Here is a 26,830-nt window from a genome sequence, read left to right on the forward strand (position 1 = left end):
TCACTAGCAGAGGAAAAGAAACGAAAAGCATTTCTCGGGCTTGTACGACGCAGCCCTTCCAAGCGTGGGACGAACCTGGTCGGTCCCCAAAGGTTATCAACAGGTCGCAGCCTCCCCGGACCATCCCCGGGGGCCGGCTTCACACACTTCCCGCGTCTGCGTGGGGATCGGATAGCCGTGCTCTGCCCCCGCCGGCTTAGCACAGGCGGGACGGGCGCGCCCCACAGGGACACCGGGCGCGGGCCGGGGCGCGCTGTGTCCCCGCGCGGGGCAGCGGCGCCCTTACCTCGCTGACGATGGTGGAGTGGGCCTGGGCGTACCGCCAGCCGCCCCGGCACGGCACCAGCGGCGCCGAGCGGTTGGGGAAGGCAGCGAGGGGGTCGGCGCAGCTGAGCGCGCCCGCGGCGGCGGCGGCGGCGGCGGCGGCGGCGGGGACAGTGGCATTGGCCTCCTCCAGGAGGTAGCGCTGGCAGCGGCCGTCGCCCCGGCGATCCGGGGGCGCGGGGCCGAGGAGGGCGGGCGCCGTGCGGTTCCACTCCTCCTCGGGGCTCCAGCCGCAGCGCTCGGCCAGCGCGGCGGCGCTCGGCCCGCGGCACCAGTAGTGGTCGGGCCGGCTGCCCAGGAAGACCACGCCGACGAAGAGAAAGGCGAAGGTGACGCCCGTCAGGCACAGCAGCAGGAACACGCGCCGCTGGAAGCGCCCGAACTCGCCGGCCCTCTGCAGCGCCTCGTCGAAGGAGGGCATGGTGCGCGCGCCCGCCGGCTCCCCGAGCACGTCCTGCCGCCCGCCGCCCGGGCCTCCGAGTGACCCGCGCGCCCGCCGCCGCCTCCTCCACCCGCCGCCTCCCCGGCGCACCCGCCCCACGCCCCCGGGCGCCGCGCCAGCAGCCGCCGCTCCTCCTGTCCCAGGGGCGCTCGCGCCCGCCACCCCGCCACCCGGCCCGGGGCGCCCGCGGCAGCCGTGCCCGCTCCCCGGGGGCGTCGCCGCGGGGTCGAGGTGGGCGCGCGGCTGGGCCTGGGAGGCGCGGCCTGGCGCAGCGCCACCGCGCGCCGGGGACCCGGCGGGGACTGCGAGTGACGGCACAGCCTCCGGCCTGGCGCGGAGCTCCATTCGGTCCCTGCCAGCAGCCGGCTCTGCTGTCGGCCCCGGGGCGCGCTCCAGAAGCAGAAAGTTCCAGGGCCACCCAGATGCTCCCGGGGCTCCTCGGACTTGGTCTCTCCGCTGTCCCGAAGGCCCCGGAGACCCCCTCCAGTCCTCAGCCCCTCGGTGTGCCGAGCCTGGTCCGCGCACCCCTGGGCCCGCGCTGTCAGGTCCTCGAACCATGCTTGACGTTGCCCTTGACCCATGGCAGAGCTAGAGCCACGAAGGATTCGGTTTTGGCGACATCTCAGAGATCGTCCAATGCTTTCAAAAGGGCAGCTGGGCAACCCACAGCGGTTACGCGACTTGCTCGGAGTCCTGGAAGTTCAAGGTGAGAAGGGACCTCAGGCCAGACTCCATACAGATTTCTTTAGCCAGGGCCGTCTGAGCTACTCTTGGCCTGAAATTGCCCGGAAAAGGTGCTTGTTGGTCCGTTTGAATCGTTGTTTTTTTTCTTTACTCGCTCCCAAAGATCCTCAGAGCTGTGTAGGTCACCGCCTCCCCGTCTCTGTCCTCGGCTTGGCTGCCCTGTCCTTGTGCGCGCCAGCTTACCGGTCACCCAGGCTGAAGCCTTTGGGAGGCTGACCACCTGCCCTGCTGACAGCGCGCTCCCTGGCTTGGCCTGGCCTCCTACCTCCAGACGGGTTTTCTGAGAATTTCTCCAGTTCTTTTCCCCAGACCCCCACTCCCAGTTGTTCGGCCGTGTTCTGCCCTTACCTGGCTTTTCTCGAAGGGCCAAGTGGCTGATGGAGCACAGACTTAGGTGTCCTCCTTCCAGAACAAGGACTCCAGAGCCAGGCTGCCTCGATTCAAGCCGGCTTCATCCCTCAGCCGCTTGTGACCTTGAACAACTTACTGGCCCAGCCGTTTGTCTCATCTGTCAAATGAGGCTAGTACTCTCCTGGGGTCGGTGGGAGACAAATGAATTAATATAATAAAGTGCCAGAAAAGTGCCTGACGCATAGTATGCCCTTTGATGTGTTAGCTGTTGTTACTGTTCTTACCTGTTGCTGCCTAATTCTATGGGAGGTGCAGGGTTGTTCTAAGGGTTACAGATGCTGTGTGAGATGAAACACTGAAGGATCATTTTTGTTGTTTTCTCCTTCCTCAATCTTGGCTCTTAAAGCCCGTCTCTCACCTAGTTCACAATGACTTCTGTGTGCACATGTCTCTGGCTCCAGGGTCTGGTCCGTATTTTTAACAGCCGCCAGGACCCCAGACTCCATCTGTCCTCCTCCTACTCAGTTTTCCCTCCTGCCCTCCCCTTTGGTCTAACTATGGCCTCACCCCAGCCTCAGAATCTCGGTATCATCTCAGTGCCCCTCACTCCTCAGGGCTGCACTCAAATGTCACCTCTGCTCTGTCCCCCCTTGCCATCCAACCCTCCCATCCAACACACGTGGACACGTACCCTGTCCTCCTTGGCTCCCTTCCCTGCTTTTCTGTCTCCAAAGTGCTTATCATCATGTAACGATGCATATTTTTATTCCTGTTTACTATATTTTTACTTATTTATTCATCTTATCTGTGTCTCTCCACTAGAATGCAAGTTTCCTGAGGGCAGAAAGATCTGTTTTGTCCATTTCTATATTGCCACCATCTAGAACAGTGCCCAGTTCATCTTAGGTGCTCAATAAATATTTGAAGAATGAATGGATGCTTGACACACACCCCCCCCCCCCACACACACACACAGCTATCCCCTCCTCTCCGCTCCTCTTCCACCATCCTTGTGGGGACCGCACTGCCCCTGGGAGACCCTCACCTGCGGCGGCTGTCCTGTGGTCCAGCCTGCACTCCCCATTGTCTTCCCACAGTGCAGCTCAGAGGTGCCACCTCCCATGGCTTGCCTTACTTTCCAAATTAAATCCTCATTTCTCAGCCTCCCTTGAAGATTCTCACCTACATCCCTCACAAAGTTGTCCTCTCATGTGACAGCCAAACGTAACTACTGCTCGCTAATCCTCAAATCCTTCTTGGACTGGCCTACATCTACGCCTGGACACACGAAGTTCCCTTTTCCTGGCATTTCCCTCCTGCCCCTCCCTGCCCACGGCCCAGCAAGGCCCAGGCTGAATGTCAGCACTCCCTTCTCGAAGCCTTCCCCACCATGGCCACTGCCTTGCTTCCCAAGGAATGTCAGCTTCGTCTGTGCTCCTGGCACATGTGAGAACCTTCCTATGGAATTTCACTACATTCTTCTCTGTATTGTAGTTGTCAGGGTATTTTAACTTTAATTACCTTTTTTTTTAGTGATGTGATCCAAGCCTATGGACAGGTAGATCAGTAGTTGCCAAGATCATGGACTTCAGAGCCAGACCTACTAGGTTCAGATCCCTTTCTGCTCCTTTTAGTGAGTGACCTCCAGCAAGTTATTTAGTGTTCTTCTGTAAACTTGAGTAGTAACAGAACCTTCTTGTTTCTAATGCAAATCACTCGGAACGGTCCTTGAAACATGATAAGTGCTATATAAGTCAGCCGCTCATAAAGAGAGCAATGAAAAAATACCAGCCACTCTCGGAATCAGCAAATGTCATGTTACGATGTTCGTTTTAGACGCCTGGTTATCAAGAATGCACACTCGTAGACACAGCTGAAGTCTCCTTCACACACCTTCGGATCTTGTCCACTATCCCCTCCCTTCCTTCTCGAAGCAGCTGCCAGGCTCTTTCTTCCGAGGGTGGGCTTGGGAAAAAGGTCCATACCAGCCCAGGAAGAGGGCTCAGGACCTCGGTCAGGGGATCCTGGGGTCCCACTTCCCAGGAGAGGGGGCTGGGGAATGGGCTTCAGATGGGTACAAACCTTGGCCCCGGGGAGAGGAGAGCAGACACAAGAGAGCTGGAGTGCACCCCCCAAGGCACAGGACCTCTCCTGCCCACGTGTAACTATCATGACGTTATTATCCATTTCATTCGTGTTTTAATCCTTTTAATACATAGGATCACACACAAACAATATATAGTATTTGGAGTGCTTTGAAAGTTACATAAAGCGTACCGTACTTTATACATATTTTTCTGCCACTTCTTTTTTTCACTCCACATTATGTTTTCGAGACCTATTAGCCTTGATAAATACAGATCCAGCTCATTTACTCTGCTGTGTATCATTCTATTGAATGGCCACACTCCAATTTATCCAGTCCCCTTCTCATTTTTAATTTTTCACAATTAGAAATAACACTGCAGTGAATCTAATTGTGCATGTTCCCTTGTCCAAGCCTTGATTATGGTAAATGCCTGGAAATAGACTAGTGGGACCACAGAGCGTGCATACTTTGAGCTTTGCCAGACCTCGCCAAACTGCTTTCAGAGGGGTGGCCCCAATTTGCATCGCGCCAGCAACAAATGAGAGTGTCCACATCCACGCCCGCATTTGGGCTTGTTAGACTCAAACACGTTAGCGGATGCTCTGGGTGTAAGACCCAGTCTCGTCGTTCTGCCTGACGCATCCCTGACGTAGGCGGATGGAACACATTTTACAGGTTGATTCATCCATCATTCAGGTTTCATCTTTTCGAGTCGCCTCTTTACATCTTCTGCCTTTGTTTTCTTTGTTATGTATTTTTTTATTATTGAATTTTTGGGAAGTTATTTATATACTTGTGTATTCTGCTCCTTTGTCAGCTATGTTCTATCTTCTTAGTCTATGATTTGTCTTTTGACTTTGTTTATAGTGTCTTGGTAACTAAAAATCTTTAAATTCTGGTGTAGTGAAATTTAACGATTCTCTCTATAGCTTCTGCTTTTTGCGTCCTGCTGAAAAGAAATTCTACATGATTGTGTTTCTCGGTTTGTCGTTCTGCTCTCCTGCCAATAAATCACTATTCATTATGATAGTTTTATAATGTCTTAATATCTAGTAGGCCAAATCCCACCTCTTCTCTCTCCTCTCCTATTTTTGGACTTTTTTCTTCCATTTAAATTTTTATACTTTATTAAGTTCCATCAAAATTTGACTGGGATTTTTTTTTTTTTTTTTTTTTTTTTGCTGAGGAAGATTCACCCTGAGCTAACATCCATTGCCAATCTTCCTCTTTTTTTTTTGCTTCAGAATGATTAGCCCTGAACTAACTTCTATGCCAATCTTCCTCTATTTTGTGTGTGGGTCACTGCCACAGCATGGATGATGAGTGGCGCAGGTCCACACTTGGGATTCAAACCTGCCAACCCAGGCCACCAAGGTGGAGTGCACCAAACTTAACCATTAGGCCATGGGGCCAGCCCTGACTGGGATTTTGATTAAAATTAAGTATGTATTTTATTTCTCCCATTACTTTGTAGGCATTTCGAGAGAACAGCCAAATTGCCTTTATCTTTCTATCTTAAAACACTGATATCTATTCTATATCTGCACTGTCCAATAAGGTACCCATTAGCTACATGTGGCTGCTTAAATTTAAGTTAATTAAAATTAAGTAAAAGAAAAAATTCTGTTCCTTATGAGCCACATTTCAGGTGCTCCATAGCTGCATGTGGCTAGTGGCTAACATATTGGACCACACAGTTAAAGGACATCTCCATCATCACAGGAAGTTCTGTTGGATGCTTCTGATCTGGACATAAGGGTCAATAAGTATTTGTTAAATAGGAGCAATAAGAATCAATTGGCCCACAACCTTTAGCTTTTGTAAAACATACTGACTTCAACTCTTTTTGAAAAGGTAATTATTTAGGTTTATTCATCTAAAATGTCATAGTTATTTTTTATTGCACTCAGGAATGGATATACCAGGGAATACGTATATCATGGAATATTAGGGGAAATCCACCACATATTGAGTCACCAAAATACGTCATTATGAAATTTGTACGCTTTGTAAAGCACAAAAAGGATTCGTTTGTTTGGGAATACTGCAATAAATGTTGAACTAAAACTTTAAAAAAATCAACTGAAAATTTGGCAAGTGAATTTGATACATGTGCTCAGGCCTAAGGAAAAAAGTTAAGAATTGTATTTTCTTTTCTGTTTTTTAGCAAATGTGTAAGAATGTTGGAAAGACTTTCATTCTTACCTAATTTGGCAGGAGCAGCTATTTTTTACCTTAGCATATGAATGTAGTAAAAACTACAAGAGCCCTTCCATTATTATATGGCCTAAAATTAGACCCTAACATTAGACTCTAAAATTAGACCCTGACATTCATTTAGATTGGCCAATATTCATAATTATCTCTCTCTGACGCATTCTCTTGCTAGTTGATTACAGTTTGGACTTCCCAGAGGAAATTTTGCGTTTTTTGGGAAAATATTACAGATACTATTTCCTTTTGAAATAGATGCTCTGTCTATCCTTGAAGCATCTAAGATCTTAGACTTAAAGTCATCTCTGGAGAAGCTGGTAGCCATGATGAAAAAAGGCCAAATAGGACTGAAATATTTGAGAGTTGAATTTTGATAAGGTGGGAAAACTTAGTTAAGCTTAAGAGACTTCTAGAGTTCGTATTTACTCTCCTAACGTACACAAGAGCAAGTCCTTCAACATCTTCCCGCCCAGCATTTGTAGTTTTTGTGCCTTCGTAGCAAGTGCAAGGTGAAGTGCATGACAACTGCTGGAAACCTTCTCATCACAAATGGTCTAGCCCAGGAATGGGAAATGGGTTTGTTCTGAGGTCCCATCCCTATCATTTGGCAGGAGCCTTCTAGAGCACAGTGTTGAGGATAACTTGGAGGTTAGGTGAAAAACAGACCACATTTGCTTAGGAATGTCTGAGGGGGCAAGGGGGGAACAGGATGAGTGAAAAGACTGATCATCCGTCTATTGGTCAGTGCAGCCTGGGAAGTGCCAAACTGCCATAATACTCCTTATGGGTCTCCAAAACTCTTAGAACATTTCTTACTTTGGGGATTGAATGTCTCGATGAAGAGGCCACTGCACTATTAATTGCTAAAATATTGCCCAGAGGTTTCTGCTATTGGACCTCGTTATGGATGAAATTGTCATTTAGTGAGGTGCCTTCAGTTGTTCAGTAGTGGCCGCCCTGGGCAGAGCATTCAAGGGAGAGCCACTGTGTCTGAATCTCAGTGCCATCGTACATAAATCACATGAATGCGATCTTCAAATGGCAGAAATTCTCAGGGGAGATTGTAATTTAAGTCACCTCTCCATTAATTGAACTTAAAAACTGAGGAATAGCACATTCATTGAAAATTATGTTCTAGAGACAGCGTTATTGAAGTGGAGCAATGCTCAGAACACATTTCTATGAAAGAAATAGGTTACAAAGACTGCTTTCGATATCAATGCTTCCCAACTCATCTGGGGTGAAGCAGACATGTTTACTTGTCTGTCTGTCTGTCTGTTTCCTATCTGTTGCAAACCAATATGCGGGCTTACCTGGCGTGAATAGTTTGAAGCTCACAACACATACAACCCCAAGGTGATTTCGACAACATGGGAACTGCTCTACATCCTGGTCAAGGGACCTGTCCACCAGTCACAAACTCGGATGTCCTGATGATGTCAGATTGGTATAAAAGTTTCTAAATGCTTACTCCCCATTTCTGCACTTAGCTGATTGCAGACCGGGAACAACAATTCAAAGGCCAGTTCTAACAGTGCGTCCTATGCAATCCCATTTTTTGTAAAATAACATACATGTGTCTCCATAAGAATTCTTTATGGTACCCTGGACACAGGGAGATGCTGTAACACTGCAGGTGCTCAACAAGTATTGTAGAATGAATGGCATTTCCAGTCTATACATACCTGAACGGTGGTCCATGTTAGCAAAGTAACACCAAGGGGGTTTGAGCGCTTAGCGGATTTCATGGGTTAAAGGCTTTCTGTTTGTAGGTTACTTTCCTTTTGGAATTAATTTTTGTTTGTACTTTTTAAATGACAGATGTCTATTTTCCCAATCTATATTAGAGTCAAAGAGTAATTTCTAGTTCTGGTTGGGCCAATAAATAATTTCTTTCTAAAAGTACAATACAATTAAGATCGTCAGACCGTTTCCTGGCTATAAAATGCAGTGAGTTCAATTTCTTTTTTCCTTCAAATACAAAGACAAAACATATAAATTACATAATCCAGGTCATTGTCAGTGCAGTTGGTCCATGCATATTAACACAGGTTTTCTAATGCAGGTTGTAGAATGATGGGGGATGAAATAGTTTTGCGAGATTTTAAAGCTATTCTTGAATAAGAGAAAAGGAGAAAGCTATCTGACAAATTCAAAACAAAACCTTTTTAAAGTGTGGCCCAAAGGAGTATGATAAGGAAAACAAGAATATCTCCTAGGAAATTTTGGTATAAATAACAGTGCTATATGACTGCTAGAGAGGAATATATACAAATATTTCTGTTTTAATTTTTTTGTATCTTTTTATTGAATTAATTGTATCTAGATGATTTTACCATTTATCTTGAGTAACAGAAATTGGAAAGCTATGTTCGAGACACCACTATAAATGCTAAGAGAAAAGGCCAAGCAGAAGAGAAGATGCTTATAGATAAGGAACTAGGATGAGCAGCAAGATGGGGAGAAGTTAATAAATCTTTGCTTCATTTTCATATTAAGATGTCTTAGCCTCTGGAATCCAGAATGGGACATGTTTACTCTTCTTAAAAACAGATTAGAGTGCTCTGTGTTTCTCATTTCTGCCTCTGAGCCCACTGAGACAGTGGGTGTCTCTCCCACATCATGGGAGAAAGCCAGTCACCTGTCTCAGGTCAACCAAACACTTCAGTAAGTGAAGTGTGACAACCACATCTAAGCACATGACGTGATCTCCTAAAGAGGTATCCTCAGAAGCCAGAGGCTCCCTCTTAAGCTAAATGCTCTATCAAGGGCGGGCAGACCCCTCATCCCATTCACATCATCTAATTCAAAATCCCTTCCCAGGTTCTCTTTCATTCCCACTTCACACGTGACATTTAGGGGCTCTATTAACACTCATGGAAGGAGACTCCATGCCCGGGAGTCTGCTGTGTACATTCCATATCGTATTTCTTTAAATCCTCAGACCCACGCTAAGAAGGTACTATCATCCTTTTACAGATGGGGAAACTGAGGCTTGGAAAGCTTAACATCATCTGTCCAAAGGCCACCCAAGTTGAAGCCGCTCTTGGGGAATTCAGACCATTTCTGCTGTTCAGGGCCACCTGAGGATCCCCAGATTCCTCAACAGTGATGCTGCCTTCACACCTTCTTTTGTACTTTTCCCACCACTTCTGGGTGAGTACTAAACATTTTTTATTTTTACTTTAGCTCTAGGGTTTGTTTTTTGTTTTTGTTTTGTTTATTTCTTTTTAATAAAACCATCTTCCACTTTCTATAATGACCTCTATGCAATACTTTTGACATGTGGCTATCATAGGGTTTTTTTTGTGATTTTTTCTTTCTTTCTTTTTTTTTTTTTGAGGAAGATTAGCCCTGAGCTAACATCTGCTGCCAATCCTCCTCTTTTTTCTGAGGAAGACTGGCCCTGAGCTAACATCCATGCCCATCTCCCTTTACTTTATATGTGGGACGCCTACCACAGCATGGCTTGCCAGGCAGTGCCATGTCCACACCCAGGATCAGAACCAGCAAACCCCAGGCCGCCAAAGTAGAATGTGCAAACTTAACCGCTGTGCCACCGGGCCAACCTGGGTTGTTTTTTAACTGAAAGAAATTTTAGAAGGCATGTAGTCTAATTTCCTTATCTTGCAATCAAGTAATTAAGGACCAAAGAGACCAAGTGACTCAACTTACACGACATCACTCAGTTTATAGCACCCGGGGGCCTGGGAGCCAGGCCCACCCATGGTTATGAAATGCTGACTCTGATTAATTTTTAAAGTTGTCATTTCCTAGATTATTCTTTGGGCTACACATATAGTGTATTCTAGGAATTTAAAAGAAAATCTTTGCATTTTAATATCGAAATTAAAGTAATTTGTAGGGATACAAAACCTGCTCAGTCTTCGCTCAACATTGTCAGCTAAATTTTTTTGTATAAAGAATGGAAGATTCTGTTGTAAAAATAAAGATGTTTAGCATTTGTAACACTGGAAAAATAAAATAAATCACTCCAAAACATTATATTTGTTTAGGAAATGAAAGGATCACTGGGGCCAGCCTGGTGACATAGTGGTTAAGTTCGAATGTTCCACTTCGGTGGCCCAGGGTTCGTGGGTTCAGATCCCAGGCATGGACCCACACACCACTCATCAGCCATGCTGTGGTGGCATCCCACATACAAAACAGAGGAAGATTCATGCAGATATTAGCTTAGGGCATATCTTCCTCAAGCAAAAAGAGGAAGATTGGCAATAGTTGTTGCTCAGGGCCAATCTTCCTCACCAAAAAAAGAAAAAAAGATCACTGGTCCAATCTGAGTAAGTGCTCTTCCTGAGGTAAGAGTGTCACGTCAACATCAGTTTCCTGGTTTTGATGATATACCATGGTTATGTAAGCGATGGTTATTGGGAAAATTGGGTGAGGGTACATAGAAACTCTCTAGACTATTTTTGCCACTTTTTATGAGTCTTAAACCATTCCAAAATAAAAAGTTATTTTAAAAAATGTACTGATATATTGCTATGACAACCAGGCCTGAAAAGTTTGTGCCAAAAATGACCGTGCCACTGAGCTCTTCCTTTCAAGGGCACAGCAGTTCGGCGCTCCAAATCAAGCCCCACCTCCCTGGCTGCCCTCCATCCTCAGCCTCACAGTGCCACCCTAGCTCTTGGAACCAGCTTCAGAACTCAGGGGGCTAAACAGAATGGTACAGGCTGGCCTGAGATTCTCTGGGGGAATGTGTCTATGGGGAAATGCTCCTGTGTTCCAGAGACCCGGTTTCCTAGTATACTCTGGGAGCCCTGCCCGTTTGTAACTTGGTGGTTGTCTGTGTGCTCGATGGCTTGAGCATGACCTTGGGTTTACCACAGAGGACAAGGGAAACTGAAGCCACAAGCTTTGAATTTCTTCTGCTTTGAAATAAGCATTCATCTTTAGATGGGCAAAAAAAGTTTTTACTAATAGAGTGATCGATCGTATTTCTCCAAGCCAAAGTCTTCTAAGAAGGCTGTGATCCCCCCCTAAAAAAGGTATTTGTGCTTCTTCTACTTCTTTACTGTTTTAATATTGATGTTAATTCGTGATCTTACTGCAAAAGACTTTCTGTCTTTGCTTAATAAATACAGTCACACATGGTGTATAGGATTGTGGGTGCATACCCTGAGACACATCTAAAGACACAGCAGAACAGTTTGTATTGATAACCTGGCTCTCCTGGACATCACCAGCCTGTGCTCACAAAGGCAGCCACTTCAAGATGACTGTGTGGATCTCTGCCGCTGACAGTGCGCCCTCCACTCTCTCGGGAAGTCCTAGCCCTCGCAGCGTTCTCATACTCAAGCATTTCTGGGAAGCCCCAGGGGCTGTCCTTTATGTGGACCCCATACGCCATTTGGACAGTTTTCTCCACTTCTTGTACCTTCCGGGAATCTCTGAGACAACGGTGGGTGGGGGCTCCTGTGTACTGTGGAATGGCATCTCGTTCACGGGTTCAGTTCTCAAGTCAGAGCACACGGAGAAAAGAATATAGAGTCAAAATCTTACTTGAAGGTATTCTCGGCGGTCCAGAACTACAACAGGTCATGGTTTCTCTGGGCAGGGACCAGATGAAGGGACAGGCATGAACCGAGGGACGTCTCGTTTGAAACTGTAGAATGAGAACAGCAACGTGTACACGTGGGAGGCTTGTGAATGCCAGGGAAGAGCAGATTCTTGTCACTAGTTCCCACTCACTACGGGCCTCTGTTCTTTCCTTGAATGGGAATTGGGGGGACCAGAGGTGGCCTCCCTTCAAGCCTCAAATCTCCAGTTTATCCCTCAGGTCTGCAGGTGTCAGACTCCCAAATACAGCCCAAAGCGCACAGACAAATTATGGTGGTCACCTACTTGGCCAGCCAGTACACACTTGAATCTCAGGTCCAGAGAAGCCAGTTCCCTTGTCATGTGCCAAGGCTCTCCTGCCCACGTGCTCTTCCGTCACCCGTTCCCCTATTGTCTAACCCCTCTCAAGCTCAGCCCGCTTTTCCAGTTACTCAAGTATCCTCATCAACTCTCCCTCAAACCCTTGCCAATTCCTACTTTTAACTTAGGCCTGCTCTCATATCTGAAATGTTCTCTCTTATCCCTGTCTTCTGCCTACACCACATCTGATACATATGTACACAGTTATATCGGTATTCATATCTACACCGTGTTTTTTATGACAACATAGCCAGCTATTGTCGCCAGGTGGTTGCCTCACTTCTGGAAGCAGTTAAGCCACTACTTAACTACTTCAACTTCTGGAAGTCGCTCTGGAATCCCACCTGTGTCCCTTGCCCCCGTTGAGCCTCAGTTTCCTCGTTAGTAAAATGGGGATAAATCACAGTATTAAACCCACAGGATTATTGGGAGAAATAAATGAAACACTGTAAGTGGATCACTTCGCATAGTGTTGCACAGAAACAAGGGTTCAATCAATGTTAACTCTTTCTCGAAATTCTTTCCCCTTCAAGTTACACTGAGTCCCACCCACCCCAGCCCTCTTTCCTAAACTGATTTCTCTTCACTCAAATCTTTATGCCCATGTCGCACCACTTTGCACTCAATAACACATCACTTATCAGGAGGGACTTTTTTTTAACTGTGTCGTACAGGTTATTATTGTCTTCTCAATCTTCTTACTGACAACCAGACTGCATTCTGTATTTGTCTTGTATTTCCCAACATAATGCCGGACACTTTATGAGATATGCTACAAATAATCCATCCATCGGCTCCCTGTATCATTTTAAGGGAAACGCAATGACTCATTTGATTAACAGTTTAGAATATTCATATTTCTTGAACCTCTCCTATTTTTTTATGCTTTGATCTAATAATACCCTCCCCCATACACAAGTGGGAAAAATAAATTAGGTCCTCTGTGTTTTCCAGAAACCATTTCTTTCCTGTTCTTCCAAGAGTGAGAAAGCCATGATCTCACATTATCAAAATGGGCCCAGACGCCTGACGCAGTTGCTAATTATTGCTCCGCTGACGTTTTCTGATGCGCTTCTGACCTGCCTGTCATGAGTTGGGGATGCCAACACAACAAGTTTACAAAGGAAACTTGGCGGGCAACGGGGGATTTATGCCTTATTGACCTTGTAGATATTATATAGACACGATCTAAAAGATCCTCAGTTTGTGTGGTTGGCAGACATTTGTTCAATGGAGTGTGTTTTCTACGCCAGATACGGTGATAGGCAAATCCATTTTTATAAAGATCTTTCCACTTGGATATTTTACGACCGTGAAATCTCCATTAGAGAACATCAAACAACTTTTGGCAGATATGATGTTTGAGGCTATTAGCATAATCCTCACTCACTTGTGAAATGACGCAAATACCCCGGAAATCATGATTCGAAGGAGGATTTTTCAGATGGCAAGCTGCTTCTTCATAGTATTAATTAATCCAAATATTTAGGAAATTTGGCTTGAAGAAAAATGTGAAATTGAGCTTTTAAATACCAGCTTGGCAATAGGATGTGAGGTTCGTATTATCCTTTCGAGAAAGGCGATGCTAATGAACAGGGGTTGCTGACGCTGCATGAATGAACAGCTGAGACGTGCTTCCTACTCACGCTTCTGTCCTTTCTGCTTCATATTGTGGAGAGTCCAAACGATTGCAAGATTAAGGAAAGATCCTTTAACACTAGACAAGCTCACAAGTAGAAATCAACTAGACTGATGGATTATTTAAATGATGAAGGGCCTTTTAACTTGTAAACAAGAAGTGAGGATTTTGGTCTAGGTTAGATGTATAGATACACCTTAAGTTTCTAGCTCTGAAATCTCAAATTTGAGAATATGAACTATTCAGATGTGAAGCTCACATCCAGAGCATGTTGGAAATAATGTTGTCTCTTCTCAGAGCATGTTGGAAAATAGTACTTCCCTTTCCTTAAGGAGCCTGAGGTGAAGCCCCACAGGAAGCAAGACTTGACCTTAACCTACTTACATTTCAATTAATAAATCAAAATTATAACTTTTTTTTTTTTTTGGTAAGGAAGATTGGCCCTAAGCTAACGTCTGTGCTAGTCTTCCTCTATTTTTTTGTATGTGGGTCACTGCATGGCTTGATGAGCAGTGCATAGGGCCACACCTGGGATCTGAACCCACGAACCCCAGGCCATCAAAGTGAAGCACGTGAACTTAACCACTATGCCACCAGGCCAGCCCCCAAAATAATAACTTTTATATATCTCACTTAATTTAACCTCAAACAGTTAGGTGGGACAAAAAGTTTTCTACCCCAAAAAATGTAACCTTCGTAAGATAAATGGAATCTTTTAGATAGGCATAAATTTTTCTCAATAGAGGAAAAATCATTAATTTCTAAAACACGTCATCAAGTCAAAATACATTTCTTATTTGGAAAACAGATACTGTAAAAACTATCATATGACATTTTGTTTTCAGAAGATGGCACCAAAAGTCACTGCTTAGCAATCAAATAGGAATCAAGCGTGACGTGTTACCAGAGTAAACCCGCCACGTTAGTAAATTGAAAGACTATCCCAGGCCAGCTAGAAGAGATTTTAAAACTTGAAGGTGCAGAGGCCAGCCTCGTGGCCGAGTAGTTAAGTTTGTGCTCTCTGCTTCAGTGGCCCGGGGTTCACAGGTTTGGATCCTGGGCGCAGACCTAGACACTGCTCATCAGGCCATGCTGTGGTGGTGTTCCACACAGAAGAACTAGAAAGACCTACAACCAGGATATACAACTATGTACTGGGGCTTTGGGGAGGAAAAAAAAAAAAGGAAGATTGACAACAGATGTTAGCTCAGGGCCAATCTTCCTCAGAAACAAAACAAAACAAAACTTCAAGGTGTGGCTTGAAGGAAAAAAAGGTTCAAATAAGTTTAGGAAGGCTTGGCAACCAAATTAAACTTTTTTCCAGTAAATCTTCTCAGAGCCCTTAAGGTGCTTTTTTTATTTCCAAGAGGGGAAGGTGAAATACGCTGTTTTTAAACCTTGCAATCCTTCTGTCACAAAACATCTTAAAGGCCTGGCATTTCCTGGTGGCATACTTTGGGAAACACAGTATGTTTTATGAGGTCTGTGACGGTATCCTGTGAGTAAATGAGAGGAGTGTGGCCTGGCAAGTGATCAGATGAAAATATGATTTTATGGCTGCGTAGAGAACTGCACCCAAAAAGTGTGATGAGCGATCAGTTCCACACAATTGCATTTAGCCCTGTCTTCTTCAGTGCCGTTCATTCATTTCTTTATTCAGTCATGGAGTTCCTGCCATGGGGCCAGGTGCTGGAGGCACAGAGATTAATCCAACACTCTCCTTGCCTTGAAAGAGCTTCCTCTCTAGGGTAGAAGAGGCAGTGAGATGTATGAATCCCATGGGAGGTGCCAGGCTGGAACACTGGGGCGGTAAAGGAGACGGGTGTCGCGTCTGTCTGCGAGTCAGACGACGCCTTGAGTTGGGTCTGAGCGATAGGGTTAGGGGCATTCCAGACTGAGGAGGATGATGGACAAAGATAAAGGCAAGGAAGCCACATGTCACGTTTGGAAGGCCTGCAAAGTGTTCCTACAGCCGGGACTCAGAGTGAAAAGAATTTCTTTGAAAGAGGAGGTTGCTTAATTGAGGGAAGATCTCTTAAGGATATGAGACTAGAGGTAAGGTGACTATTTAGGAGATGATCTCGGGGATCCAAGGGGAGAAACGGGCAGCTCCACTAGGAAGTGACAGTGGGGTTGAAAGAGAGTGACTGGTGTGAGGGACGTTGAGGAGAGAGTAGGACAGCAGTGGATGGGGAGCGGGGAGAAGGCGGAATCTAAGGTGATCCCCTGGGATCTGACTTGGGTGACTGGGAGGGAGGATGAGGGTGCCACTCAAGAGGCGAAAAGGAGCAAGAGACTGGGAGGAAGGAGGAAAATCCATTTGAGACATGTTGAACTTTAAGTACCCAAGGGCCATCCAGACAGAGCCATTTGATCAGCAATTAACTGGGTCTATGAGAAAGCCATCTGGACAGTCGTAAGAATTTTGGAAAATGTTTGCTTGTATCTCCAATTTATTTTTCATTAGAATTTAAGCTTGCTTAGGTCTCTGTCCTCAAAAGAAGAAAAGAAGGGAAGGAGATAGGAAGGAATGAAGAGGAGAATAAAAAGAAAGAAAAGAAAGGAGGAAGGAGGAGAAAGGTCACACTTCTTACAATGACATTTCTCCTCTGGGCGTGACCCACCCCTTTCTCAGTCACAGTTGCCTTCTCCCTTCTTTATTGCTCTAGATGGCAAATGGCTGCTGCCTGGCGTCAACATGGTCAAGAATATAGAAAATAGGACTTCCATCCACAAAAGTGTGGCATGACAGATTGCCCTTGCATGTCTGAGCCCAGGTTTCTCCAGTACCTAGTGAAAAGCTCATTAATTTCTGTCTTTGATAGGCACAGCTGCCTAGCCCCCAAAGAATTAAAATTGCCTCCCCAAATCCATCTTTGAAATGAGTTCTAAATGGAAGTGGGAAAGAGGGAGAGAAAACTGGATGGAACTGGATGGAAATGACTCCTCTAGCTTCTACTCTTTTTCTAAAGAACCTTAAAAACCTTCCCAACACCAAAAATACCCAGAGTTTTCTGGGTATCTTGCAAGCCCACGAATGCTGGCCACATGCTATGCTGCTTGCCTCAGATATGGATGCTGGTGGGACCTTCTCGAGTGAAATTAGGAGCAGTTATAGATCACCAGCATAGCTATTCCTGGATAAAAAGCGGCCCAGATGATTTCAGTGCTGCTTTCATCAATCTTTCAATTCCCCCGTTATTCTCCATCTTTACAGATTGGTGGTCCAAGCCCGGATCAGGCACGGATGCACCCAGGCGCTGTCAAAGGTGGCTTTATGAGATGCAGGCCCTCAGGCATAAGTACAACCAAGGGCTCCATGACCCTGGGAACCTTCCATGAACTCTTGAGCTCATTACGAGTTGTTCTTTCTTGGGACAGGCACCTGTACCCAGAGCAGGGAGAGAAGGCAGAGTGGCCGACTCCGTGACTGTACTGCCACCTCTGTCCTCCTTCACTCTCCCTGAACTTCTGCCTCGAAAATGGGCTTTATCATGAATTATTTTATTTCAAAACATTTAATTAAAATAATACATGCATATATAAATTGTTAAATGATACACAAGGGAATTTGCAAAAGCAGCATCTCTCCTATGACCCTTCCACATCCCTGGGGCCGCTTCCCAGAGCTGACCATTTTCTAGTGATTTCCATCTTCGGTCCTCCTGGAAGTTGCCACGGTAACGTGGAACTATAAGCCTATGCTTCTATTTCTTGAGTAGCAACTCTTAACACTATCTATTGACTCCTCTGCAAAAGACAAGCACTCCTTTCTCATCTATCTCTAAATATTTTATGACTACAGAATAATTTTTAGTCCTTCCCTATTTAAATAAAGTTATTAATCTCTCAGGGCTGGCCCCAAGGACGAGTGTTTAAAGTTCTGCACGTAAAGAAAGAACACTCAGGATGAACTCAGCTTGCCAGTAGCTATTAAGGAACCTCTTCCTTTCAGATTTTTAAAACTTTTCCCTATGTCTGAGATGGAATGTCTACCCACATGGCTAGGATGTGGCTTAGTCATTGTGGTTTGAGCAATAAGAGAAATATGACTGATAAGACTGTTAGTGAGCCCCAGTGTACGTGTTTTCCTCTTCTTCCTGGCACATTACTAGCTACATTCCCAGCCTCCTTCCCACTGAGCAAGACCCCTAGGTCACGTCTAGAGATGCTGTGTGGCTGAGCTGGGACAGAGGCCTGAGTTCCCCAGTTCTAGACCAAGCTGTCTTCTAAAGAGCGGCTCTGGCGGCCCGGGTTTGCAGGTTCGGATCCCAGGAGCAGACCTACTCCACTCATTGGCCATGCTGTGGAAGCATCCTACCTACAAAATAGAGGAAAACTGGCACAGATGTTGGCTCAGAGCTAACCTTCCTTGAGCAAAAAAAAAAAGAAAGGAAGATTGGCAATGGATGTTAGCTCAGGGTGAATCTTCCTGACCAAAAGGAAAAGTTATTAATCTCTATTTCCTGTTCTAGAAACCTTGGACAGTGTCTCCTGACTCAAACACAGAAGAGTATTCAACCATGGCATTCCTCCACCCCTGATCTTCCACCCTTTTTATCTCCTTCTGTCAAAAAGGACGGGACCTCCAATGTGCAAGATGAAATGGATGACTCCTAAGTGGTGTAACAAGTGTCACTGACTCTCAGGTGTCCCCCCTCACAAGTCCATTGTCAACTGAGCCTTTCAGTGGGCTGCTAGCATTTGAAAATGATGACGGCTCTCTCATTCTGTCGTTAGTTCTTGTTATTTCGCTGTTCACTTTTGCATCAGTGTGCTTTGAGGGACAGGTACAAATTAAAAGATCAGAAAGCATTTAGCCTTCTCCCAAACAGAACTGAAAGTCAGAGAAAAAGAAGGAGTGGAGAGTGTAGGCTAAAATGTAAAGAAGACCCAAATCCTATTACGGTGTGTGTCAGTTTCTTGTGGCTGCTATAACAAATTACAAAATGTGTGGCTCAAAACAACAGAAATCTATTCTCATGGCTTTGGAGACCAGAAATCCAAAAATCAAGGTGTCAGTGAGGCCATGCTCCCTGCTGAGTCTCTAATGGAGAATCCATTCCTTACCTCTTCCATCTTCTGGGGGCTGCAGGTGTTTCTTGGCTGTGGCTGCATCCTTCTCTTCTCTCTCTGCCTCCATCTTCACATGGCCCTCTCCTCCTCTCCCTGTGTGTCTCTCCTATGTGTGTCACTTATAAAGACACTTGTCTTTGGATTTAGGGCCCACCCAGATAATCCAGGATGATCATACCTCGAGATCCTTACCCTAATTACATCTGCCAAAGACCTTTTTTCTAAATAAGATCACATTCACACCTTCCAGGGGTTAGGGCATAGACATATCTTTTGGGGGGCCACCATTTGACCCACTACACTACACCTGGAAAAATATGTTCTGATATGGAAATGAGAGAAGAGTCCTTTTTCCCCCTTTGTCCTCTAAAACCAGGACAGAGAAGACAACAAACGTCTGGAGTCTCTTGCCCAAACCAGGACAAGAACTTGTATCCTCTTTCTCCCTTTCCAGCCCCACGAAAATCAACAAATCGTTTTCTCCTGATATCCTTTCCGGTTCCATGTAGGTCTGCATTTCTCATCTCTCACTGGGAATATAATTCCCAAAATACCCTGAGAAAGGTTGTTTTTGTGATATTGCCAATCTGCGTGCGAGGAGGGTTAATTACGAATTCCATAATGGGAGACTCCCAACCCCATGTGGTGAATTTACCAGAAGCAGGATGATCCTGACCTTCAGTTAAGGATATCAGTTACTTTATCGATTGAAAAAAATCTCATTAATGCGCACACGCAGGCTGTATTCACATGAAGAAGTCCCAGGGATGGACTGGAATGCTTGATCTGAAGTTGTTTTTCCTTTTCTTTTTCTGTTTGTTTGCTTTACAAGCAGGAGATTTGAACCAGATGATAGAGAGGGCTGTGTCAGGCATGGGAATGGAATTGGATTCCCAAGATGGTGTGGACGTACCCTAGAAGGTAGTTACGTTAGTTTTCTATCGCTGCAGTAATAAATACCACAAAGATATTGACTTAAAACAAGACCCATTTATTAGGTCACAGTGTCCATGGCTCAAGTGGGTTCTCTCCTTTGGGTCTCATGACCCCAAGCCTGGACTCTTCTCTGGAGAATCCACATCTAGGCTCATTTGGGTTGTTGGCCAAATTCAGTTCCGTAGGATTGTAGTACTGCGGTCCTCATTTCTTTGCTGGCTGTCAGTCTAGAATTGTTCTCAGCTTCTGGAGGCCACCCACATTCCTTAGCTTGTGGCCCACTCCATCTTCAAAGCCAGAAATGGTGCACTGAATCCTTCTCCTGCTTGGGCTCTCTTCCTTCCACTTCTGCCTTCTGCTGCTTTTAAAGGGCTCATGTGATTACACTGGCCCCACTCAGATAATGCAGGATAATCTTAGCTAAAAGTCAGGTGACTTATAACCTTAACTGCACCTGCAAGGTCCTTTCACAGCAGTATCTAGATTAGTGTTTGGTTGAATGGCTGGAGGATGGGAAGCCTGGGAGGATATCTTTAGAATTCTGCCAACCGTAGCAGTGCTGAACCTGTGACCTCTTAGTGTCCCGGCACAGCGACCTTCCAGCTTAATCACAGCAGCTGGGGGTTTTCTTTTGATTTGCTGTTACTGTTGTGGTTTGGTTGCAAGGAATTAAAATTAGGTACACATAATAAAACTGTTGGCTACAAATTGCAGATTATTATTGGTGAAAAGTAATAGAAACCAAATCAGAGATTATTGGTTCCAAGTAATAGTTTTTTTGGTTTGTTTATAATAATAGAAACGCACTTAAATAAGCTGGAGCTGCACCGAGACTTTATCAGAAGAAAGAGGAGCAGCTCGTGGAGCATAAGGGATCACAGGCGAGATTGGAACGGGACGCTGTAAAGCCTGGAACTGGACTCTGTAAGGACTGGAACTTGATGCTGTAAAGGCTTGAACTGGACGCTATAAAGCCTGGAACTGGACTCTCTAAAGCTATCAGCAACCGAAGCATCTACTCGTTCTGTCTCTTACTGGGAGATGTAGAATTTCTGCTGATTATCGTGAGTCTGCTCCCTCTTCTCTCACTTTCTGTAGCTCTGCTTAGTTCACTTTATCCACATGGCAGAAGTGTCCACCTCATCTATAAGGCCTACCAGACCAAGAACTCAAGGAAAGCTTGATCGGCCTGAGTTCTAATTTCATATTCACCGAAAAGAGTATCTGCAAAGCTTTCGTCAGGCATCCACATCTGGTCCAGTTAGCTGTGGTCACGCGGGCGGGGCACATGGCCTGTTGGCCGCTCAGCAAGGCTGACTCTCAGAGACACAGCTGCAGGCAGGCAAGGTTGGAAAGGCCTCCGCTACTCCTAGTTTTCTAGGAAATATTGTGTTTCAGGATTAATCAAGGGGAATTCCTTGGGCTTGGAATTTGATGGCCTATTAAATACCACAAAATTCTTACTTGATTTTCTGATTATGTTTTTATCTTGATGGCCATCTTTTTATAAATTTTCTTAAAATATGTTTGTAATTGAACCCGATCCTTCTACTCTGTTTTGAAGAAAGCAGAGTACAGTCTTTATTCTTATCATAGATATTGTCTCCAGGAACTTTCCCATATTTCTGGGTATAGACAATATGAGTTGATATCCTTGTGGGTAATGTGGACCTTTTATTCGTGGGCAACTTTTGCAAAGAGGCTCCAAAGGTGAGAAATGCAAGTGGAAGGGAAAATTCAGCTGAAAGAATGGAGGATGGAGAATTCATGAGGCCCAAAGTCAGAAGGATACGAAGAATGCAAAATCTGCAAGTGTATTTAGCCAAGCCACATGGAGGGAATTGTTTTAACCACTGAACTTTGATCAGATTCCCCAAAACAGGCATTTCTCCTCACTTTCTTTCTTTCCTTCTCTTTATGTCCCTCTCTCCTCTGATTTTCTTGAAGTGTTAAAAGAATGTTGCTAGTTCCTTTCTTAACTTCTTTATGGAGCTAATTACAAAAACAGAAATAAGAGGAAAGTACACTTTGACCATTTGTTAAAAAAAAGTTATGGTTTATACAAATAGCTGGAGTTTTCCAGATATGGAATAGACCTTTCCAGTGCCTTGGTGAATCCATTTGCAGAAAGATTCGAGGAAAGCTCTAAATACAGTCAGTGCCAGTTCTTGCAGGAGGTGTGGGAGTTTGTTTCTCTACATCTCCAACAAGGGTGGGTGCCTTCGGGAAGTTGCCTCAATAATGAAATTTGAGCACACTTTCTGATGGACTTTATTCCCCCGATAGGGCATGAGTTTGATAGACGTCTTCTCTATCACATGTTGTTTCCCTTCCAAGAAAGCATGAGTTATCTGGACTTTTTTCCCCTAAATTACATGGAAAGATAGAAAAGAGGGAGGGAGGAAGCAGAGAGGGAAAAGAGAGTATTTTAAAAGCTAAAACCAACATCAAACCTTACTAAGGCAGAGGTTGATTGTTAAATAAAATAACGCCGTTAATGGGTAGTCAGAGTGGTTCTAAACAGAGCAACACGTGTGAATTTTGCACGTCTCTAAACCACATTTAATAGTGCTTGTAGACAAAAAATACAATCACAAGTCAAGTCTATGCTAAAGAAAGCATTAAAGATCATTAGGATACATTTAATATTAAAAGACTTTGCTTCTGTCTTAAAAATGTTCTGTGACTTTGTCTTTTCTACAATTCTGTTGGAACGTTTCTCCACTCACTCTGGTCATTCCAATTGCATGAACCTATTCTCTATTTCCTATACAAAGCTGCTGTCCTTTTGACAATTTCATTGTTGTATAAAATGATAACACAAAAGTAGGTTTTTTCCCATAATTTCAGCGTTGCCAATTATCTGGATCATCCAAACAGTGCCGACACATTTTGTTCCGACTCTAATTTGACAGAGGACATAGCCAAAGGGAAAGATTTATCTCATTCTACGCTCAAACCCTTCCCTGTTTTGCGTGAACAGCTGATTATAGAGATCAGGAATTTCATTCTATTGACTAATAACCAAACAGAATTCCCTGTGCTAAGTGCTCTGGCTGCATCTTGCCTAAAGACCTGGGGGAAAAGTCTGTCCTCCTTGTAACATTTTCTGATAAGCACCCCAGCTGGACGGCATCTGTGAAGGGTTCTCTAAGGCATATTTCCACTAGTCAGATGCTATGCATCTTGTTTATGGGAAAATAAAACTTGATTCCCATTTTTGGAGTCAACTAAATGGATTCTTACTAAGTCTCCATTTGGGAGAAGGAGGCCATCCATTAAAATATCTATATCTGGAATCTCGTGTTCAAAGAATATTTAATTATTTGGAAATAGTCATAATATAAATGTTTGGTTAAAAAGTATCAGTATGCTAAGCTGTAGCCGTAGTTTAATCTCAAAAACATCTCTTACTGGATCCTGAAAATGCTTTATTTGGAAGCAAAGGTGTTTATTTCATAATTCCTCCTATGCCTTAAATGTAAATCTCAGAGAAATAGAGCTTATCAGCTGATCACACTGGATGCTGGCAGATGGTGTCCTTTCCTGAGCACACATTGTGATAACAGGATGACAGTATGAAGTCTGAGTGTCTGGAGGTGGGAGGGAAAAGACAGAGGGAGGGGAATTGTCTCTTGCAGGGCAGCTGTTGGGGCTGAAAGCCATTACTCACTTCAAAGGTGCTGAGAACTCAGCCTGAACTGGGAGGTAATTGGCCTTAGCAATGGGAAATACTGGTAGAATCAGGCTCTCATAACTTCCAAAATCTTTATCTTTTTCTTTAAACTGAAGACAGCCAATCTTTGATTGCATTCTACCATCCCAACTCTTACTTTATTTAACGTGAACGGGCTCAATTCCCCTATTAGAAGGAGAGTCAGTTCAGACTAGATCCCAAACTGGACTGGGCTCAACATCTACTTATGAAATAAGATGAAACCATGCATTTGAAAATAAAATATGCCGTATGATGAATATATAAACTTTTAATATATAAACTTACATCCTTAAGAGTTTTGAAAATTTTTTTGTTTCACTCCTTGAGAAATCCTAGTTACATATTCAAACTGAGGCTTATTCATAATTCGAAATGTTTTACATTTTTAGCCAGCTTTAAATGTAAATTAAATAAATTTGAAATAGTTTTAGCTAAATGTATTTATTCACTTATATTCAAAATTTTTATCCATAATAGCCAATGTCTGAGTAAGAGAGTAGATTAAATTATTCCTTTAGTTATCAGACAATAAATATTTTTTGAGAGCTTAATATGTAGACACGAGGACAGAATGACAAGAAAAAAAAGAAAGCAGTTGCCCTCTACCCTCAGAGAACCTCAGACCAGTGGGAAATAGACAATGATCACATGCAAAAAAGTGAAAAATTACACTGAGGTAAGCTCTCAAGAAAGGACTAAAATGCCACGAGGATGCGTCATAACCTCTTATTTGGGAAGGAAGGTGTCAAGGTCAGTAACAAAAGCATTCTTCCGGCTGGCCGGTCCCCGTCAGCACTCTTTGCTCCCGTCATCCACCTGGAGAAGGGCCAAGGTGTGTGCGACTGCCTGGAAGATATGGGAGTGCGGCGGGAGGAGGGCCAGTCCAGCGCCCACGGGGTTGGGAAGACGATTTAGTCGTCCTTACTTTAGCCCAGAGGCCACGCCATCACAGCATTTTGGAAATTCAGGATTGGATTCTCTGCACTCTGCACCACTCTCTGCACTTGCCCGGAGCGCACAGACAACTCTCAGAAGGATGCCTTAATTCTGGATTTGGGGGAACCTGCCCCCTCCTTCCCCCAGCCGTTCAGATCATTAAATCACTTCATTTTCTCCCCCTCCCCAAGGTCTCCTCTCTTTTGGTGTGTGGGCTTCTGCGCGGGTTGACATTTGTTCATTCTCCTTGAGGCTCTTCTGCTGCAAGAGGAAAGGGGGCAAGTTCAGACCCCAAGGCTGAGATGAGAGAAGGAAAGGGCCGTTTCAGGGGCTCCACCTCCAGGTGGGATGTGTCGAAACCAGTGGGATTCCCAGCACTGTGGAGTCAGCCTGCTGGCACATCTCCTGTACCTCCCTGGGTGCAAAGATTGTCAATCTCCTTTCTGGCATGGAGTTACAAAAAGCCCCTCCTATTGTTATTCTAAACTTACAAGGTGCCAGGCTCCAGAAAGAAGGGAGGGCGGATGGAAAACTCATCTTTCTACAGGTGTAACAGTGAAACTGACCCAAGCAGATGGGGTGGGAAAGGATCCGGAAGGAAATGCCATTTGAGCCGAGAACTGAGACAGTGGGATGAGCAGAGAGGAGAATGCTCCATGTGGAGGGGAAGCCGGTGCAATGAGTCTCCAGCAGGAAGGTTCATGGGCTGGGAAGGAGCTGAAAGAAGCCGGTGAGGGTGGACTCTAAAGTGTGGGGAGCATTCATGGTTCAGGATGAGACTGAAGAGGCAGGCAGGGGCTACAGGGACCATGCAAGGCTTTGTAGCCCACGTTAAGGATTTTGGTGTTTTCTTGAAGAGCAATGGAAAACCATCAAATGCTTTTAACTGGGGGCATAAGAAGATCCAATTTTCATTTGGAAAAGACAACAGTAGCTTCTATGTCCTGAATAGATTGGAGAGGGTCAATAACGGAAGGAGGAAAAATAATTAATTAGGATGCTATTCCAGGAGTCCTGATAAGACAGGTGGTCACTTTAATTGGGTAGCTTAAGGGATGACCACCAGTCTCTTTGGGGGAGGACTGGGGATAATCATTATCATGTATGTTTGCTGTGAGGTTGCAGAATCCTTCCTCCTGGGGATCAATAGATGAGTTTCAGGTCAAAATAATGGCTCCTCCAAACTCTCCCTTATCCAACCTTATGTTTTGGCCTGTTTGTCCAAAATAGCACCCTCAGAATCCAGTCCTGTGTGTCCTCTTCCTGCTCCTACTTATACAATGCTCCTTTGGGGTAACGCCTTTCCTCCCTTACCAAGATCAGTGCATCCCTGGCTGGGTTGGGTTGCAACTTAACCTTGGCTATAGGCCTGGTGATGGGAGGGAAGATGGGTGCGGATCCCAAGAGGCCACCAGTTGTCTTGTGAGGCATTGTTTACAAGTAAGAGGAAGGGGTGAGCTACTTCTGTAGGCTCACAGGAATTCAGAGGAATCCAGATTCAAGACATGGGGGAGCTTGACATCTGCAAAAACAGTGGAGCAAAAACCTCTGAAACGCCATCCATCCATGAAAACAATGAGAGAAACTGGCAAAAACTATCAGAGCCAATTTCTCAGAACTCTGGAAACTAACCAAAAGCTTGCGGTAACCAGGGGAACACTTATTGAAGAAAAACAGTTGAATCTCCGTAATTTTCTTACGGAGATTCAAAAAAGCAAGTTTTGTGGCTTTTTAACTTACCCAAATCCCTTCCATTGTGCCCCAGCTCAGTGATAGCCTAGCAGACCCCATCCTGTTTTGCTGGTGCCAGTCCAGAGGGAACAGAACAGACTTCATTCACAAGGAATTGTAATTATTTGTTTTGATTGGTCTGGTGGATCCCTGGAAGACCAACTCAAAAGGCTTGCCCCTGTGTTGCCTGACTTGGAATTCCCCCAGAGCTAAAACCACTATCTGGGAGCATTTGTCAAAAACAATTACAAGCAGATGTAAATAAAAAAATAAATAAGAGCTAATAAACGAGTTCAGAAAAGTTGTAGGCTACAAGATCAATATGCAATTGTCAATGGTATTTCTGTACACTAACAATGAACAATCCAAAAATGAAGTTAGAAAAACAATTCCATTTACATCAGCAGCAAAACAAATGAAATACTTAGGAAGAAATTTAATCAAGGAAGGGCAAGACTTGTGCATTCAAGACTGCAAAATATTATGGAAAGATATTAAAGGAGACCTAAATAAGTGGAAAGTCTTCTCTTTTCACGGATTCGAAGACTGGATATTGTTAAGATGGCAATATTCCCCAAATTGATTCACAGATTCCATTCAATCCTTTTCAAAATTCCAATGTTGTCTTTGCAGAAATGGACAAGATGATCATGAAATTCATATGGAAATGCAAGAGACCCCAGATAG

At 44.7% G+C, this 26,830-nt stretch overlaps 1 protein-coding gene and 1 long non-coding RNA gene across 4 annotated transcripts in view; one reads left to right on the forward strand and one right to left on the reverse strand.

Annotated features, from left to right (window-relative positions):
* SLC22A3 (solute carrier family 22 member 3) overlaps positions 1-1,324 on the reverse strand; it is a 95,137-nt gene extending 93,813 nt beyond the window's left edge. For 2 of the 3 annotated variants that reach the window (XR_011434379.1, XM_070256337.1), the window contains exon 1: positions 287-1,324. Coding sequence is in view for 2 of the 3 variants with exons in the window: in XM_070256337.1 (XP_070112438.1) it covers positions 287-1,324 (1,038 nt within the window). In the remaining variant the exon portion in view is untranslated. The remainder of the gene's footprint in view (positions 1-286) is intronic. The other variant, XM_005608120.4, reaches the window with a different exon arrangement.
* Positions 935-22,434, forward strand: LOC102148342 (uncharacterized). The gene is made up of 3 exons (XR_011434380.1): positions 935-1,472; positions 9,144-9,320; positions 20,558-22,434. It is a non-coding gene; the product is annotated as an uncharacterized lncRNA (long non-coding RNA).
* The last annotated feature ends 4,396 nt before the right edge of the window (positions 22,435-26,830 follow it).

The sequence above is a fragment of the Equus caballus genome, chromosome 31, assembly GCF_041296265.1.
Source record: "Equus caballus isolate H_3958 breed thoroughbred chromosome 31, TB-T2T, whole genome shotgun sequence".
In the NCBI taxonomy this organism is placed as follows: Eukaryota; Metazoa; Chordata; class Mammalia; order Perissodactyla; family Equidae; genus Equus; species Equus caballus.